General features: G+C 32.8%; 3 protein-coding genes across 5 annotated transcripts; 2 read left to right on the top strand and 1 right to left on the bottom strand.

The window, feature by feature from the left end:
* Positions 1-1,235: 1,235 nt before the first annotated feature.
* Positions 1,236-12,098, top strand: LOC130664076 (uncharacterized). 3 transcript variants are annotated; one of them, XM_057463787.1, is made up of 13 exons: positions 1,236-1,395; positions 2,879-3,118; positions 4,179-4,304; positions 4,693-4,872; positions 4,965-5,198; positions 5,284-5,376; positions 5,450-6,647; positions 6,792-6,900; positions 6,989-9,387; positions 9,477-9,718; positions 9,911-9,925; positions 10,141-10,645; positions 10,729-12,098. In XM_057463787.1, the coding sequence occupies exons 2-13, from the start codon at positions 2,945-2,947 to the stop codon at positions 11,070-11,072; spliced, it is 5,619 nt and encodes a 1,872-aa protein (XP_057319770.1). In that variant the 5' UTR covers positions 1,236-1,395; positions 2,879-2,944; the 3' UTR covers positions 11,073-12,098. The 3 variants fall into 3 exon arrangements, with proteins under 3 accessions (XP_057319770.1, XP_057319772.1, XP_057319771.1); XM_057463788.1 differs by lacking the exon at positions 1,236-1,395 and adding an exon at positions 1,480-1,635; XM_057463789.1 differs by lacking the exon at positions 9,911-9,925.
* A 142-nt stretch (positions 12,099-12,240) lies between these two features.
* On the bottom strand, positions 12,241-14,926 carry LOC130664077 (probable asparagine--tRNA ligase, mitochondrial). Its single transcript, XM_057463790.1, has 4 exons — positions 14,635-14,926; positions 13,935-14,509; positions 13,408-13,855; positions 12,241-13,316 (listed from the first exon to the last, which is right to left on the bottom strand). Exons 1-4 carry the CDS (start codon positions 14,761-14,763, stop codon positions 13,056-13,058), a joined length of 1,413 nt encoding a protein of 470 aa, XP_057319773.1. The 5' UTR covers positions 14,764-14,926; the 3' UTR covers positions 12,241-13,055.
* A 137-nt stretch (positions 14,927-15,063) lies between these two features.
* Positions 15,064-17,557, top strand: LOC130664078 (ragulator complex protein LAMTOR1). Its single transcript, XM_057463791.1, has 5 exons — positions 15,064-15,263; positions 15,454-15,530; positions 16,308-16,397; positions 16,518-16,716; positions 16,970-17,557. Exons 1-5 carry the CDS (start codon positions 15,219-15,221, stop codon positions 17,057-17,059), a joined length of 501 nt encoding a protein of 166 aa, XP_057319774.1. The 5' UTR covers positions 15,064-15,218; the 3' UTR covers positions 17,060-17,557.
* The last annotated feature ends 356 nt before the right edge of the window (positions 17,558-17,913 follow it).

Here is a 17,913-nt window from a genome sequence, read left to right on the forward strand (position 1 = left end):
GTAGGGAATTTAATTTCCTATAAGAGTGTGAAATTCAAAATTGGAATAAAAATTTTTTTCTTTGATTTTTCCTCGAAAAACTAAAAAAAAAATTTTCACATGTATTTTAAATGGGAAAATGAACTTGTTAACCGCCAGCTCAATTTTCGAGATATCGAGCTGATTTTTTAGGAGAATTTTTTTTAGGTCCCAAAGAAATTTTTGAGACTATGAGACCTTAAAAAAAAAAAAAATCATTTTATTTTGACACACCCTAATATATATATATATATTTATTCTAAATGAATATATTTTTTGTGTCTTTTTATTTACGAGTAATATTTATTAAAGTTAATATAATAATATTATGCTTTAATATTTGGATTTTTTGGCACTATAAAATAATTTAGTTGGCTATTAAATAAATATTTTCTTCCCATTAGCATCCCAGACACTCGTCTCGAAGTCCAAACTTTAACAATAGGATTAATCTTATTCTATTGTACAGTTGTTATATTTACAGACTTAAAATACTTAGGAGACCAAATTATCTCTATCTGATTTGAGTCTTTCTACAATCTCTCCTTTATTTCATACTCATTTTAATGGTCCAGGTAACTACATAGTCATTAAAAATAGGTAATTATCTTCAATTTACCGTCATTAGTTGTAATACTAAACATTTATGACATGAGCCCCATTAATATTCAAATGCTTTTATCTTTCTACAGGTATACGCAGTCACGTAATTCAAATCGAAAGTAAAATTGTCATATTTAACATTTTTACTTAATATTTGAATAATTATAGATGCGCGTATTAAGTTACTTTCAATGCTCTCATTTTATTTTTAAAAATTTTTTTCAGCCCTTCTGTAGCTAAAATTTATAATTTTCCGATGTCTTTTATCTGCAGACTTATTTACAGAAGACGTTTTTTCCTAATTAAATTGTCAATTTAATTTTATCAATTAATCTAAATCCCCAGGTTTTTCGGCGTCTTCATAAATTTTATTTAAAATGTCTAGACATGGGAATAACCCGTCGTGAAGGCGGCCGCAAGCACGCGCCATAAGTTTCCCCCTCAACGTAATATTCAGTTCGCCGAATCCAGAGCCAATGAAAAATCACAGATTCAAAAAATGCCGCAACCTGATTGGCCGCCACCTGATTGGCCGCTCGAAAGCCGGACATGACGATGTCGCCATTGGCCGCGGAAACAAGTGAGGGCGCTGGCAACATCCTCGATGAAATTGCTGAGGTCCAAAGGGGAATGGTCGTGTCGACATTTTGAGTTCAGACTCGACTGAGTTAACACTAGTTGCGGCATTTAATATGTGTTAATTTTTTTTGTATCAACTGGTGCAGTTTTATTTATAACTCCAAGTGCATATTAACAACAATATGAGTAATTAAGGTAACAGTTCATTAGATTAATAATATAAATAACAGTTTATTATTTTTAAAAAATATATTTTAAAAGTAGTGGTCGTTTTTTTTTAGTTGTGGTGAAAGTGATTACAACGGGCGTTTAATTTTATAATTTATTTACCAGTTTACTCCACTACCACCGTGATATAAATAATTATTTTATTTTTTTATTTGTTCATTAACTCTGATAAGCGTTTAATAATTTAATGTGACTCACCTATAATTGGTTAGTTTATATTTCTAGTGTCTATACGTATTATTTTTTTTTTTACGTCTAATATCATCGCTGATAAGTACAAGCTTGTTTCGAGGTTGCGCGGATCCGAACCAGCTGCTATTATATAAATATCTCGTTGCCTTTCTTATTGTAATTTTTCAAATTTATTTAATTATGTTTTTTTTATGTAAAAATTAATGTCGTTTGTTTATTTAAAAAACTACGGATAGTCATATATATATTGTTATATGTTAAATAACATTTAAAATCAATTGCATGCAACGTGGTAGCGCAAGTTACTGAATGGTTGGTGTACGAAAATAATAATACTAATTTACGTGGGATTGTTTAATTCCATAAATTTAATATGAAATAGTAGTAAATTTTTATTTGTCCATTCGAAGTACGGATGATAATGTCGACATGCTTTTTATTATTTGTCATGTAAATAAACCATTTTATTAAATGTGTGGTGAGATAAAATGAGTAGTAATTAGTGACGAAAGATATCACCACGTGTTTTGGATTTTATTCTAAATAATGATGCAACTTTTGGTGGCATCAATTAAAAATCTCGTATTAAATAATAATGATGCTTACGTTAGTTATCTAATAATTTTTGAATTTTTTTTTACTATATTGTAAACAAAAAAAATATTTCAAAAAATTGCACCTGTGGCTTTTTTTAATTTTCTACATGTGCATATTTTTATTTATTTATTTTTTTTTGTTATTTATTTGTTTGAAAAAAAAATCTGAAAATTCTTGTCTTCCAACTTATGATTGAAAAGATGATACTGAAGTTAGCAGATGTCTAATAATTTTTGGATTTTTTTTTAGACGATAAATAATAAAAAAAAATTTTTTTGAAAAAACTGCACCCATAGTTTTTTAAATTTTCTACATGTGTATTTTTTTAGTTTTTTTTTTTTTTTTGTAATTGATTTGGTAAAAAAAAAATCCAAAAATTACTAATTGTCTGCTAACTTCAGGATCATATTGAAAAGTTGGTCGAAGTCTAATAATTTTTTTATTTTTTTCAAAACGATAAATTATAAAAAAAAATATTTTAAAAAATTGCACCTGTAGGTTTTTTAATTTTACCCATGTGCATTTTTTAGTTTCTTTTTTTTTTGTAATTTACTCGTTGAAAAAAAATCCGAAAGTTCTTAATTTTCTACTGACTTCAGGCTTATTAAATAATTTATTTATTTACTTAATAATTAATGAGTTTTTTTTGTATGTTATTCAGATACGTCATCAAGCCGGATAAAATAATCGAGTACCGACAAAGTATAATTGTATTTAAAATATAAAAATGACTAAAATGGCGTCAACAAAGTCGAAGGAAATCGTGGAGGAGTACAGCTCGTCGCTTTCGGACTTGACAATTAACAGCAAGCCTCTTATAAACATGCTCACGATGTTAGCAGAGGACAATGTCGAACATGCATCGGCCATCGTCAAAGCGGTTGAGAACCACTTGTTAAAGGTTATCTATCATCTGTAGTTAAATTTAAAAAAAATATATAAATAAATAAAAATAAATAATAAAAAAAAAAAGTTGTCGCATGTCGATGCAAAAGACGGATTAAATGGATTTTCTATCTGGTGGGGTGTTCTATTCGACATCAATTTTTATAAACAAGACTACTGAGTTTTGTAGTTCTTTCTTATATTTTATTGATACATCCTAGACTATTTAAACTTAATCATGCACGTTATTACTGCGTTGTTGTAGATAAACTAACTATAATTTAAAAAGGAAAAAACAAACGTGTGTACGGACTGATTTAACAGCTCCATTGTAAGGGAGGCTGTTGTATACCTGAGTCCGTTTCGTACCCACATGTATATTTAATAATTACTGATACTTAACTTAAACTTTATTGATACTTAGTTGGTAATTTGTTAGTTTTTTTTTTTTTTTTTCTATTTATTTTATATAAATATAGTTAATTATTAAGGTAAAATAGGTCCGGGTTACAATAGTCTCCTCCAGTAACAACGGAGTGACCTTGAGTGATTTATTTCGTTGCGACAATTTAATTAAAAAATATATTTATGGTACGACGAATACAACAAAAAAAAAAAAAAACATGACTGTGATATTAATCAGTATTATGAATAAATAAATAATAAAGTACCATTTTTAAATCACCGATACTGCTATCGTTTGTTTTTGAATATTTTTTACTCTATCATTATTCTCAAACTATTTTCTGTATTTACTGTCAATTAATCCGTCTACTATGCACGGATATTTTTAAAAAATAAATGGCTTTGTAATTTTAATATATTTTAAGGAAATATAATTTCCCTATAAATATATATATGTATATGTATATATTTATATTTATATTTATATTTATAATTAAAAATATATAAATTTTCTTAAATACTATTTATTGGGGGAATGTGGTGGGAGCTTATGGTGAAGTGAAACAATGGAAACATATATGATATAAGAAGTGATTCATTAGTCAACTATGACGAGATGGATTTGGAAATATCGAACAAGTTAAAATAGTAAGTTATTGTTTTATTATTAGGTTTCAAGTGATGTCAAACTACCGGTCCTTTATCTCATCGACTCGATCGTCAAGAATGTTAGTGGAGCTTATTTAAAACTCTTCACTGATAATATAGTTAGCATATTTTGTAGTGTCTTTGAAAAGGTAATATTATACTTTAATTTACTTGAAAAAAAAAAAAAATAATAATAATAATTTAATAAATAAAGAATCAGCGGCAGCAATTCGATGGCAACTTGTGATGTCAAGCTTTTAAATCCGCTTTGTTCTTGTGATCATTCTGGAATTCTATTGCCTACAATAGTCATTAAAAATTCATTGATTTATAAGATAATTGTTTCAGCTCAAGAACATCGACCTCTTGCTTCTCTAGTTAATCAATATTAGTCTTGAGTTCACGAGTTACAATCGAATAGTTATCACTGGTTCTTAAACCCGATCTTCAACTGATCAGTTTATTTATTATTTTTTTTTTTTACATTAACAATAAATACGAATGTATGTATAATTTTTTTTTTTTATCATAAAATAGGTTGACGAGAGTACCAGATTGAGCATGTGGAAGTTGCGGCAAACGTGGGGTGAAGTATTCCCAGCAAAGAAATTATTTACACTGGATGTACATGTTCGCAATATAGACCCAGCGTGGCCAGTACCAAATACGCCTATTTCGAGTGGTTCTATCCACTTCAACCCTCGTTTTTTGAATGTGGTAAGTTCATTTTATTTATTTCGTAGTTGACAAGTAGCACTGGCCTACCTCTTGAAATAATTACTGACTGATTGTTTTATTTATTTTTTTAGCCCTCGGCTCCAACTCCAGCGGCACCAACACCTGCAGTACAACAACTACCTGCTAGTAAAGTTCCTTCTGTGGAACCAGCGACTGTAAATGAAGCGGTAATGCGTGAGCAATTACTCAAAAAACAAAAAGAGCTTCTTGAGTTACAGAAACAGAAAATTGAGTTGGAATTACTGCAGGCTAAAACGAGCCTTGAGCAGCAACAAAAACAGACGGCTTTGGCCAAAACGGAATCGGTAAGTTGTCGAACAATAAAAATTTACTTCTACATTAATAATAATAATAATAATCAATACTAATAATAAGAAATTACTATTGCAGTTAATACCGACACCCATTATTCCGGAAGTTGCTGAAGAAAAACCGGTAGTTGCTGCGGTATCAAATCTAGCAACCAAACAAATTGCAAAACAGGTAAATATTTGTTATAAAAAATGAATTGAAGAGATTTAGTGAATGGAATATTAATTTGATGATATTGTCACAGTTTCCAGCAGCCGCAGCCTCGCTACTAAAGAACGTGGGTACTAACAATGGCCCCCGAATAGCACCAGCAAGCAGTCTACTGGTAGCATCAGCGCGTCCAGTGTCACGCGACCCTCGTATAAAACTCCCTCCAGGATCGGAGCAGCAGAGCTGTGATGTAGACTCCCGTCTGCGCCCAAGCACCTTATCATCATCGTTGACATCATTAACCAACGATTTACCGTCTAAAACACAATTATCAAAGAATCAACATGCCGCGTTAAACACTGTACTTTCAGATCACGTAATAAAACAGCAATTATTAACGAAACAAGCAATGAATCACATAAGTGAATCAAATCAAAGTGGTGGTGGCCTTAAGTCATCATCGTCATCTTCTCTCGCGACAAACAATTCTTCAAGTCGTGGTATTGGTAGTGGTGGAAGTGGATTAGGTGGAACTGGAGGAAGCGAGACAAAGTCTAAAGACACTAAGAGCTCGTCGTCACGCGGCAGTTCTTCAGTGTCTTCAACAAAAGATGATAAGTCATTCGCTTCCTCAAAATCCTCCTCGTCACACAGAAAAGTAGGCAACAGATCCCGGTCAAATTCAAAACAGTCGCAAGTATCACCTACTAAATCAACATCCAAAATAATTGATCGAGATGCAAGTCCAATTAGGTCGAAATCTCGTGAAAAAGATAACTCTGACACCTCATCATCATCCACATCCTTACGTACATCACCCAATAAATCCTCATCTCCTAGCTCAAAGAGCCGTAAGAAGAGTAGTAGTAAATCGAGAAAGCGTACACCTAGTCCACCCTATAAAATTCCCCGAAGAAATAACGATTCAAAGTCATCTAATTTGTCAAATTTAACCTCCTCCCTGTCATCGTCATCGTCCTCCTCGCTTAGCGGACTGGTTAGTAGCGCCGTTGGTCTTACTGAGGAGGAACAGTCAGGTTCATTAATTGTCTCTCCTCCTCATCCGCCTACTTTTAAAGAAATACGACCAAATGCCAGACAGAGAAATTATATTAAACGCAACAATAAAGATCTTGGCAGTCATAGTCCTGATAATAATTCTAGTCAGGATCTTTCAAATACTCAGGTTACGTCAGATCTTTTAATTCAATCAGCAGCCAGTAAAGATGAGGATTTGCGAGCTGTACTCCCGCCACCGGCCAGCATCGTTGTTCCGCCTATCGCTGAAACAAGTAAGTCTTGCCGTCAATCGGCTCAATTTCGCTTCTTTTATTTTTCTTCGTCACTTCTATTTCTATACCTTTCAGATATTTTCCATGATGTTAAAATTTAAGTAACACTAATTTTTATTTACTTTAATTTGTTTGTTATTTTAGAAGAAGACTTAGATCTGCGTATATTAGCACCACCACCTACTAATAAAAGACAAAGCTCCGAGCACGGCGATTCAAATAATAAAAAATCTAAAACTGAAAAATTTGATACGTAAGTATTTTTAAATTATTTTAATATTTCAAAAATATTACATTTATCTAATAGATTTTTATAATTTATATTTATTTATTTGTTTCAGTTTGTTTGGTAATGAAGATGTTGATTTACGAACACTGACAAATCCCAAAGCTGGACGACCACCAACTCCACCACCGCCAGTGATATCGGGTGAAGAAAATAAAACAAGTTGGGCAAAATTAAAGACAACATTTAAAAATGACCGTGATAAACCAACAACTAGTGATGATAAACGTGACAGAGATCGTAATAAAGATCGTTCATCTAGAGGCCGACCGTACAATAAACCATCTGAGGACGGTGTTAAAGATCGTCGACGTCCATTTATAAATGACGATGATTCTCGGTCATCTGGTCGTAGAAATCGTGACTTTGATAAATCGGATCGCAATTCGGAGCGTAACATCGAGATAATAATGAAGCAGGCTGAAGAGCAACGGAAACAAGGTTCTATTTCCGAAGCTGACTACACCACGTTGATTCAAGAAGTCTGGCAGATGAACGAAGACCAAAAACTGAGAGCAGCACAAAGAAAAGATAGAGAAGTGGGTGCAAGTGTTTGGGAGAAAGGAATTGACATTGGAGGTTTCAGTCCAAAAGACGACATGGGACACCGAGGGAAGGATCATCCGCACCCGCGAAACGGACCGCGCTGGCAACCACCAGGACCTTGGCAGCCTCCAGGTCCTTGGGCACCTCCACCTGGACCAACATTCGGCAATCCATTTAACCCCGATTTCCGAGCGATGGGTCCGTGGCAAAATCCACGACAATTCGGACCAATGCGACCTGACTTCAATCAGTTTCACGGTTTCAACTCGGGCATGGGTCCACGTATGGGTCCTGGTTTAATGGGGCCTATGGGTCCTAATGGCCCTATGATGCCAGGAATGATGCCAAACGGACCTATGGGACCACTGGGTCTACCAAATCCTGCCATGGCTAACATGAATGGGCCACCTAGTCTTTTATTGAACGGCCCTCATCCGCCTCACAATAATTTATTAACTCACGTTCCGCCACCCTCAAGAAATATCTCGCCCAACTCAATGTCCAAGTTCGACAATGAAGAGACACAAAACTTTATGGACAAACTTACTAAAGAACACGGCGGTCCAAGCCGCGAACTACCTCTACCTGACCCAAAATTATTAGAAGAAATAGCCAATGACACAATGAAATCAATAAACATCGACAATATACCTCGTGAAATTCGTTACTACGGTCAAACTGCTGTTGTGTTTATGAGCTGGGATGACCCAAGAGAAATCGGTTTCCAAAATGGTTCAAGAAGGATAATGATTGATGACAAAGACACCATCACCTGTTCGTTCAACGAGCCTTACAAGGAGTTTATGTATGACGGCAAAGTTCACAAGATAAGACTCGGTGCGCCGACGAGAGAACTATTTGTTGATGACAACTGGTACGAGTGTTACTTCGGTGGCCCGCCAGTGCTAGTTGACTTAGGGAACAAAAAAGTAAATCTTAAATTAGAAGGACCACCGCCACAAGTTAAAATTGGTACTGTAAAACGAACTGATTTAGTTATAGGTAAAATAAATCTTATTATTAATGCTAAGAATATGACCCCGGTATTTGTGGATTCAAAGCCGCAGATGTTTGAAATAGATAATCAGCCACAGACACTTGAATTTGCTGATTCTCTGGAGACGATATTGCTTAATGGCAGGCCATTTAAAGTTGAATTTGGTGGATTGCCTAAACCAATTGTTGTAAGAGATAAAAAACATTTTATAAGATTTACTGTATTACCTCGAGGAGCGCATCCGGGGTCTGTTAAAATTGCTGGTATGAAAGGCAAGTGTCCAGAATCATCTGCTGCTAATAACAACAAACTAAGTGATTCTACTGTTCCGATTCCGGGAGTTGCTAACTCTGAACCCGACTCGACTTCACAGGACGCGTCAGACGTATCATTGGCCAAACCAGATTTGCAATTAGATATGTTGTCATCGGCGCTTTCCTCTGCAATGGCACCCTCTTCTGGTCTGTCTTACCAAGCCGAACCAATGGAAAAACCCGCAGCACCAGCACCAACGCCTATCCTACCGCTTAATCTCAACCTCAACGAGCTCTATCAAAGGCTAGTCGATACCGGAATAGTCCCAAGAAAAGGACCTAAAGTCGAGGTGAAGAAACCTGAAGAAGAAGTTAAGAAAGAACCGGAAATAGCACCAGCCAGCTTAGACAAACCAGAGACACTTAAAATAGTACGGCCTATTGGTTCAACTTCGATGTACGGTGGAATGCAGTGCAGCTCATGTGGTGCGAGGTTCGCACCCGAGTTAGCCACCAGGTACAGCCATCATCTAGACTGGCACTTCCGGCAAAACCGACGGGGTAGAGATTCAACCAAGAAAGCCCAGTCGCGTGAGATCATGTACGAAATAAGTGACTGGAATCAGTTTGAAGAGATTGAAGACTTGGATGACAGAGGTAAATTATTGTCTATTATTTGTTTATTTATTTTTTTTTTATAGAATATCAGTAGCAATAAATAATAAAATGATTTTTTTATTAAACAGTACAAAGTTGGTTTGAAACCGAGAGACAATCTGCGGAAACAGTAGGAGCCAACGGTGAAGATTCATCACAAGACGCAATCCCACCAAGTGTGCCTTCAAGCAGCGACGAAAATTCTCGGTGTCAAGTATGCCATGATGCTTTTGATCAGTTTTTCAATGAAGAAAAAGACGAGTGGCATTTGCGGCCAGCTGTTAGCTTCGAGGATAAAAATTACCACCCACTTTGTCTCGAGGATCACAAGGTTTGTTTTGTCTTTGTCTAATTTATAAATTATTAAGTTTAATTTATTTATAATTGTGTAAAAAGGAAAAATTGTTTTTTTAATTTTGTTACTGTTTACTCGGTGGCTATATACTCTATGGTGTACTTAACAATTCATGTGCTGGGCATATCGATTAATATTTTTATTTTCTTCGCATCCTTACGCAAATAGGAAAAGTGTCTCGCGGTACGTTCTTCTTATTAATTATCACCATGGTTAAATTTTTTATATCCCTTTTTCCAGTTTATTGCTTTCCTGTTACCACATTTTTCACCACGTTTTCTTTATATTTTTTTTCATAGATAATTATAGAAGTAGCGTAGTACCTATTAAATTATCCACTACTATTTAAATATAAATAATAAGTTAATTAAATCTTTAATAAAATTATTTATTTGTAGCGCGCTTTGGAAAAATCAGCATTGAATGAGTCTATGAATGAAGATGAAGATAACAACGACGAAGTAAGAGATGAAGATTCAATAGAGCATTCGAAAGACGAAGACATCCCAGAGCTTGATGCTAATGACGAACAAGTTGAAGCCGAAGAAGAAAAAATTGAGGAAGAAGAAGAGCTCAAAGATGACAACACGATTGAGGAAGTGTCTGAAGACACTAAAGACAGTGTCAAAGACAATGTTGACGAGAAAATGGTAACAGATAATGTTGAAGACGAGAAAGAAATAAAAGAAGCTGACGTTAATGAAGATGTCACTGATAAATTAAAAGTTTCTGAGCAACCAGAAGAACAAGAAATTAAGTCTGATGAAGTTAAATCCGAAGAAATGGTGACAGAGTCTTTGGACATTGATGTCAAAGTCAAGGAAGAGCCGATGGATGTCAATGAAACGGAAATAAATTGGGACAATGTTGAAGTTAAAAAAGAACCAGTTGATACTGAGCCTGGTAAGTTTCCGCACACTTTAATTATTCAAAGTTTTCAATCTCATTTACGTTAATTAACTTCTTCTTTTAATTACTTGTTCTAGAACCTGAAGAGACTCAAGTAGCGGAAATCGGGGCTGTGGTAGATACGACCCTTACTGCAGTAACGAGTTCAATGGACGGCAACGTTGAATTAGAATCAACTCCAGCGACGCTGCCCACCGCGTCAACGCGAATAAAAATAAACATCTCGAAGCCAATTGTTGTAAATAGAGAACCAGAGGAACCGAAACAAAAACCTCCAGCACCTGAAGCGCCTAGTGAAGAAGTACAGGAAAAAATTTTGAAACCCAAGGCAATCAAAGCACCACTAAAAGGTAGGAAACTTTCTACCTTGCCTGCCGTTCAAAGAGGCCAAGAACTCTCGGGGCTTTGTTCAATAATGTAAATAATAATAATAGTAATAATTATTTATTAAGTTTGGGTATTGACAATACTGCCAGATAGTATCGCAAAGTCGTTTTAAATAAAAGCCAGAAAGTATTTTCAGTGGCTGGCTCTCGCGTTGTAAACAAAAAATTTATTTAATCTGATCGGATATATATTAGATCAATAACGATTTAATATATGTATATATTAATTGTAAAACTTGTATGGCATGAAGTTTAGTTATTTGTACACATCATATTCATTTTTTCTACTTTTCTTTTTCATTCGCCTCCACATTATCATTTTTTTAAAAATTTCATTTAATTAATTGACGTTGGTTTATTTTTTTCTAATTTTTCTTCATTTTTTAAAAATATTTAAATAGAAGCAACGACACATCAAGTCATACAAGTTAATTACGCGAATAATAATTAACAATTGTACAAGTCGATATTAATTTGTTTATCTTATTTTTATTTTTTATTTATAATTGTTATATAAAAAAGCTGGAGAGATATCGAGTAAGTAAATTAAATTAATGAGAGAGTGAGTGAACGATTGTGATTATTTTTAATAGACTAATCGGAGTGAGTGGCGGAAGATTCAAAAGATACTTTAACTTGTACATAATTTAATGATAATTTAAATCTCGGTACAGTGACTAGATCATCGAGATTTATAAATTTAATGAAGAAGAGTAATAGATTAACGAGAGAAATAAATAATTAAGTTATTTAAATAAAATCATTCCGCGTAGTATATGTGCAATTAGAGTACTTGAAACAACACTATGTGTCGTGTTAAGTAACACAAAAAAATGCACAATTATTATAAACTTAAAATTTCATACCATTTGTACTTTGTAAATTAATTGAAAAGTATCGTAGGTCTTTTTTAATTTTTACATCGATTTAAATATATATAGATACATATATATATATATTTATTTTCAATTGTTATTAATGATAATGTGTAAGCAAACGATATTGTTACCTTGAGACAAAACGAAAACAAAAAAAATTTATATGAATGCATTGGAAAAACGTGAAATAGTTTAAGAATGATCTCTAGGAGATACACGACCGACTTAATTCAATTTAATTTAATTTAATTTTTTATTTAATTATTTTTTCAAACCAATTTTGAAATGTAAAAAAGTGTGATATATATATGATTGTTACGATGTGTAAATACTTTTCACGATGATGATGATAGTGATTAATGCGAGTAATTTAATTTTGGTATAAAAAAAAAAAAGAAAAAAAAATCAGTACATGATAGAAAAAAAAATTATTTTGTTGTATAAAAAGAAAAAAAAAAAAGAAATTGTTGACCACCCGGTGGTTTGACTTTTTTTCAATTTCATTTATCATTATCCTGTATGTTCACTCCAATTATCCTAAGGTAGAATTTAATGTTATACTTTTAATTAATACTATTAATAATAATTATAATAATAATATTAATAATAAGTAAGGATTATTATTAGAAGAAAAAATATAAAATTAAAAAAAAAATGGTTTAAATAAAGTTATAGCTATTAAGTAGCATCACTGAAGAGATGCTGAACCCAAGGATCCTTTCGTCTTTAATGATAAGCCTCCAGATTAATGGAAAAAAAAACTATTCAAAGGATTTTAAGTGTAGAAGGAATCTTCGTCTTAATATTTAATAAAGAGAACCTAGTTTAAATAAAACTGTTGTGATTTCTGAACCTCACTGTCCTTAATTCTCCAACTGTCCTTAGACTAAGTATAGAATTAATAAGAGATGAATCGATAGAGGAATGAAAACGACTTGATGGATGACGAACAATTGAACAAGACTTGGGGCAGCATCGGACCTGAAATTAGCATTTTTTTGTTGTCCATCGTCTTGCTCCGGACTGGCAGCCTCTCGGCAAAAGTTGAAACTGGTTGTTTCTAAAACAGTTTTGGCATTAAAGGCATAGGGGTGATAAATCATCAACACAAAACCCTGAAAAGTTTATTTGTTTCTGTTTTCATAGACTGCAATTGTGTGGCCATCTAGGAAAAGGAATAACATCTCTGATGTTAGGAATCCCGAGCACGACTTGAAGGAATCTCTCGTATCCCATCCCAAATCCACCAGTCGGGACATTCCCATACTTTCTCAGATCTAAATACCAATCAAGATCAGCATTCACTGGTATTTTTTTTTTCAATGCTTGATAATTGTCTTCTCTTAGACTTCCGCCGAATACTTCCCCCACCACTGGCGCCAGCAGATCCATAGCAGCGACCTTTTGAATCATTAAACAAATAATTATTCCTGCACGGGTACTCAATTAATTTAAAATCATCAGCTATCACACTTCAGTTTACTCATCATACCTTGCTCGGGTCATCAGAACACTCTTTCATATAGAAAGGCTTTATTTCTTTCGGCCAGTTGATAACGAATACCGGTATTCCTTCATTGTAGTTAACCAGAAACAGCTCGTGCTCTTTGGACAGAGCACTGCCACGTCTGACTGGTACCGAGAGTTTATCTTTGTGTTTTTCTAGAACATCAACCGCTTCATCATAAGTCATGTACCTAAAGTCTTTATCAAGCCATCCAGGTGTCTCGGCGTTTATCGCGCGCATGTCAGAAGCTCCTTCTTCCACCAACGCTCGGGTGATTGCTTTGAATAATAACTCGGCTTCATTAGTCAGCTGCCTAATGTCCGTAACGAAGGCTTCTTCAGCTTCAATCATATAAAATTCCGACAAGTGCATCCGTGACTTAGAATTTTCAGCTCTGAACGTTGGACCAAACGTGTAAACCTTTGATAGTGTCCTAAATAAAATAACTATTTATTATTATTATGATTAATATAAAGTATTAATAATAATAATTAATTACTAAACAATACAACCTTGCCATAGTCTCCAGTTGCAGTTGTCCAGATACCGTAAGATATGTGGGCGCATCAAAATAAATAGACTCCCGTGGCTGATTGTTACTTTTCTTCATACTGTCAAGTACTTGCCGTGATTCCGGCACTACTGTAAAGACTTCACCCGCACCCTCGCAGTCATTTGACGTCAAAATCGGAGTATGTATATTTATAAAACCCCGTTGGTTCATATGTTTGCTGATAGCCAGGGACGCCAAACTTCTCAGTCTCAGCAAACTAGAAAAATCACGTGTTCTAGCTCTTAGATGCAGAAGCTGACGTAACTCATCAAGTATGTACTCTTTTTTAAATGCTAGTGGATAACTACCGTCTGCTTCACAGGATCCAAGTATACGCACTTCGTCAGCTCGTATTTCATACCTGCCATTTGGTGCGTACGCTATTTCACCAGCAGCAAATACTGAACAGTCATAACTCAAATTTTTGGGCGCATCTATTTTTTTAATTACAACCTGGGTATGCTCAAATGTCATGCCATCATTCACTTCAAGAAATACCTTGTCCTTCATTTTTCTTATCACTTTAACCCATCCCTAAATTAAAATAAAAATTTTAAAAAAATATTTAGAGTAATTTATACTAGAAATACATAGAAAATTTATTATAAAAATCGTCCTGTCCGCCATTTAATGTAAAATAAGGTGGAAAAAAATCTAACCTGTACTTTACTACGCTTTCCTGTCCCTTCATCAACAATTTTTTCAAATTTATCAATGACGTTACGTGGCTTCTGATTTTTTGATCCACAACTCGTTGATAAGTGACGTAAAAAATTTCTGCGATACATTTTTACAATTAAATTTATCAATATTATGTTAAAAAACTTGATTTTCCATAATTAGATTTTATTTCAAGTTTTATTGGCGATGATTGAACACGGAAATTATGTCATTGGAGGCAGCATTTCTATGAGGTTCCTTTGATGCTGATGCTGCAATCCTGCAAGACCTGGCCAGCCAATCATACCATCACACAAAAAGTTCTGCTGATATCCAACATCTAGGTGGAGCCATGACTTAAAAACGTTCCATAGAAACATTGCCCGTTTGTTGTCCAGACCCTGTCTCACTTGACTTGATATAATTTATGTTTTATGACACAGACAACAGTTGATTCACTGTCTAATATTGTCTGCACACTATTTTATCACAGTGCACTGAAAAAAAATAAATTTTAAAAATGCTTGCACTTGTGCACTAGCAGTATTCTACAAGTTGCTGTTCAAATTAAATAATCGGCATCATGGGATGTTGCTGTAGTTTGTTTAATAAAGACAGTGGGCCGCAGGTATTTATATTTTTGCTGCTCACAGTGTACATTGTTTATTATTTTTATTATCAAATTTATTTATCAGTAATTTTAATTACTCGACACTGAGAACTGCGGACTCTATCAGTTATATTTTATTACTTTTTAATGGGGTCATTTATCTTTCAGTGTTTTATTATTTTTAAATTTTAAATTATTTATATTTCAGGGCGGCGAAGCTAATGAGAGAACTCATTTGTTAGTTGATCCTGTTAGTAATAATACTAATATTCCACGTGTACACAGGTACTTGTTTATATATTTATTTTAATTTATTTTGATAAACAATGAGTGGGAATGTATGATACTGAAGTTAGCAGACGTCTAGTAATTTTTGAATTTTTTTTCAAACGATAAATCATAAAAAAAAAAAATATTTTAAAAAATTGCACCTGTAGTTTTTTAAATTTTCTACATGTGCATAATTTCATTTTATTTTTTTGCAATTGATTTTTTGAAAAATAAAAATTCAAAAATTTTCAAATGTCTGCTAACTTCAGGATCATGGGAATGTACTGATTTTTTAATTTTTTACACGAGGAAAATGGATGAGTGAATGTAGCAGACATCAGACAAATTTAAAATTATTGATAAACGGAGTAAATAATTTAAAAAATAAAATTTAAAAAAAATGCGCTTTTAAAAAATTTTGAAATTAATAAGTGCATTTTTTAAAAATTTTATTTTTTAAATTATTTACTATATTTATAATTTCAAATTTGTCGGACGTCTGCTACATTCACACTCATGGAAAATGGAGACGAAAAATGTACGAACTTTTTTTTTATGGTGTCGACCGAACTTGAAACAGGAAGTTGAGTTTTCAAAAAATTATTTTGCTGCACTATAATTATTATTGAGCCTCTAAAAATTTTTTATTTTCTACTGTAATTTTTTGGCGACGATTTCCTGTTTGAATTTCGGGTGCATTCAAAAATTTTAAAAATTGATAATTGTCAGCAACATTTACACTCATTGATAAATATTTAATTATTTATTTATTAATTAATCATAACGTTTCAGTGATGATTATGTTAATCAGTATGCGAGTTCTATTCCAAAGAAAACTGATGAACAAAGTGCTTTAAATAGAATATTACATGAAACCGCAGCGTATGTATTTTATTTATCATCCCGTTGTTGACTTTCCACTAGAATAATAATTGAATTGATTCAAAAAATTTATGTACTGCACACTATTGTATGATAATAATAATCGATATTAATTTTTAGAAATGTAATTGATGTTGGAGCACTGGATTCTCATAATTTGGAGCAGCATGAGTACATGGATAGATCACGAGCGTATTCTAAGAGAATAGAAACCGGTGGCGTTAAAATACCACAGACAACTTGTTGTTTACTTAATGATGTCCCAGCACCAGAAAGAATATTATCATCAGAACCACTTGCTGCTGAAGATCAAGAGCTGGTACGTTAATGACATCAGTGATTACTGTACCCTGATAGCTAAAGTTTTTCGTCAGAAAATTCGTGTCAGTCGCGATCGATTTGACAGTGACTGCAACTGTTGGCTACAGTTTGACTTTTTTAAAAAGTTGACGTCAACTTATCGTATTAAACTTTGCGGCAGTTGGTTTACGTCAATTTACCGTCGACTTGGCTATCAGACATCGACTTTGTAGTTGGATTAATTTAAAAAAATGTATTTTTTGTGATTCTAGATAACGAATATGGTGAAGAGTGCAGTCAATGCATTGAATGATGTCAAAGTGGAACACAAAGAAGATCTGGTGGTACCTTTTCTCTCGTGATTGCTTCAGAATTTGGAAAAAAAAAAAACAAATCACGAGACTCATCCTACCTTACGGAAAGAAATCCCCTATTAAAATTTATATAATTTATTTTTTAATTACGTATGTTATTTAAGGAATTGCAGTTGCATAATTTTTACCGTTGACGATTCGTTTAAACGGAAACAATAAGAGTTCAGTTTTTTTTTTAATCAATCTCGGTGATTGATAATTTTAATCAGTGGATTTACGGATTAGATTATTTATTAATTATTGATTTTCAAAAAAATACTAATATACAATGAGGCGTTTTACACTAAAATTGACAATTACTAATTATACATGAAATAAAATTTACTACTTTGTTTTATATTTGATGTATAATCAGCAATTATGAAAAAAAAAAATTTTATTTATTAATTGATACCATTTTTACAGGTACTAGAAATTATACAAGTGATATTTACAAAATATATTAATAGATTGATATTGAAATGTATGTTGTAAAAATAATGTATAATAAATTATATAATGCAGTTGTAATATAAATAATATTCATAAATTTAATTAGCTTTTTTAATTAATTCACACAAACTATCATCTCTTCACTTTGATTGTAATATAAATTAATTTATTTAAATTTATAATACTAATTTTTTGTAATTTGTATTTATAAAAAAGCTAATAGAGTTTACACTAATTATTAATTAAATTAAATAAGTAATTTATATATTTACTAGTTTGTCAATAAATTATGATACTGAAGTTAGCAGATGTCTAATAATTTTTGGATTTTTTTTTAGACGATAAAACATAAAAAAAAAATATTTGTCAAAATTGCACCTGTAGTTTTTAAAATTTTCTACTTGTGCATA

The sequence above is a fragment of the Microplitis mediator genome, chromosome 2, assembly GCF_029852145.1.
Source record: "Microplitis mediator isolate UGA2020A chromosome 2, iyMicMedi2.1, whole genome shotgun sequence".
Classification (NCBI taxonomy): domain Eukaryota; kingdom Metazoa; phylum Arthropoda; class Insecta; order Hymenoptera; family Braconidae; genus Microplitis; species Microplitis mediator.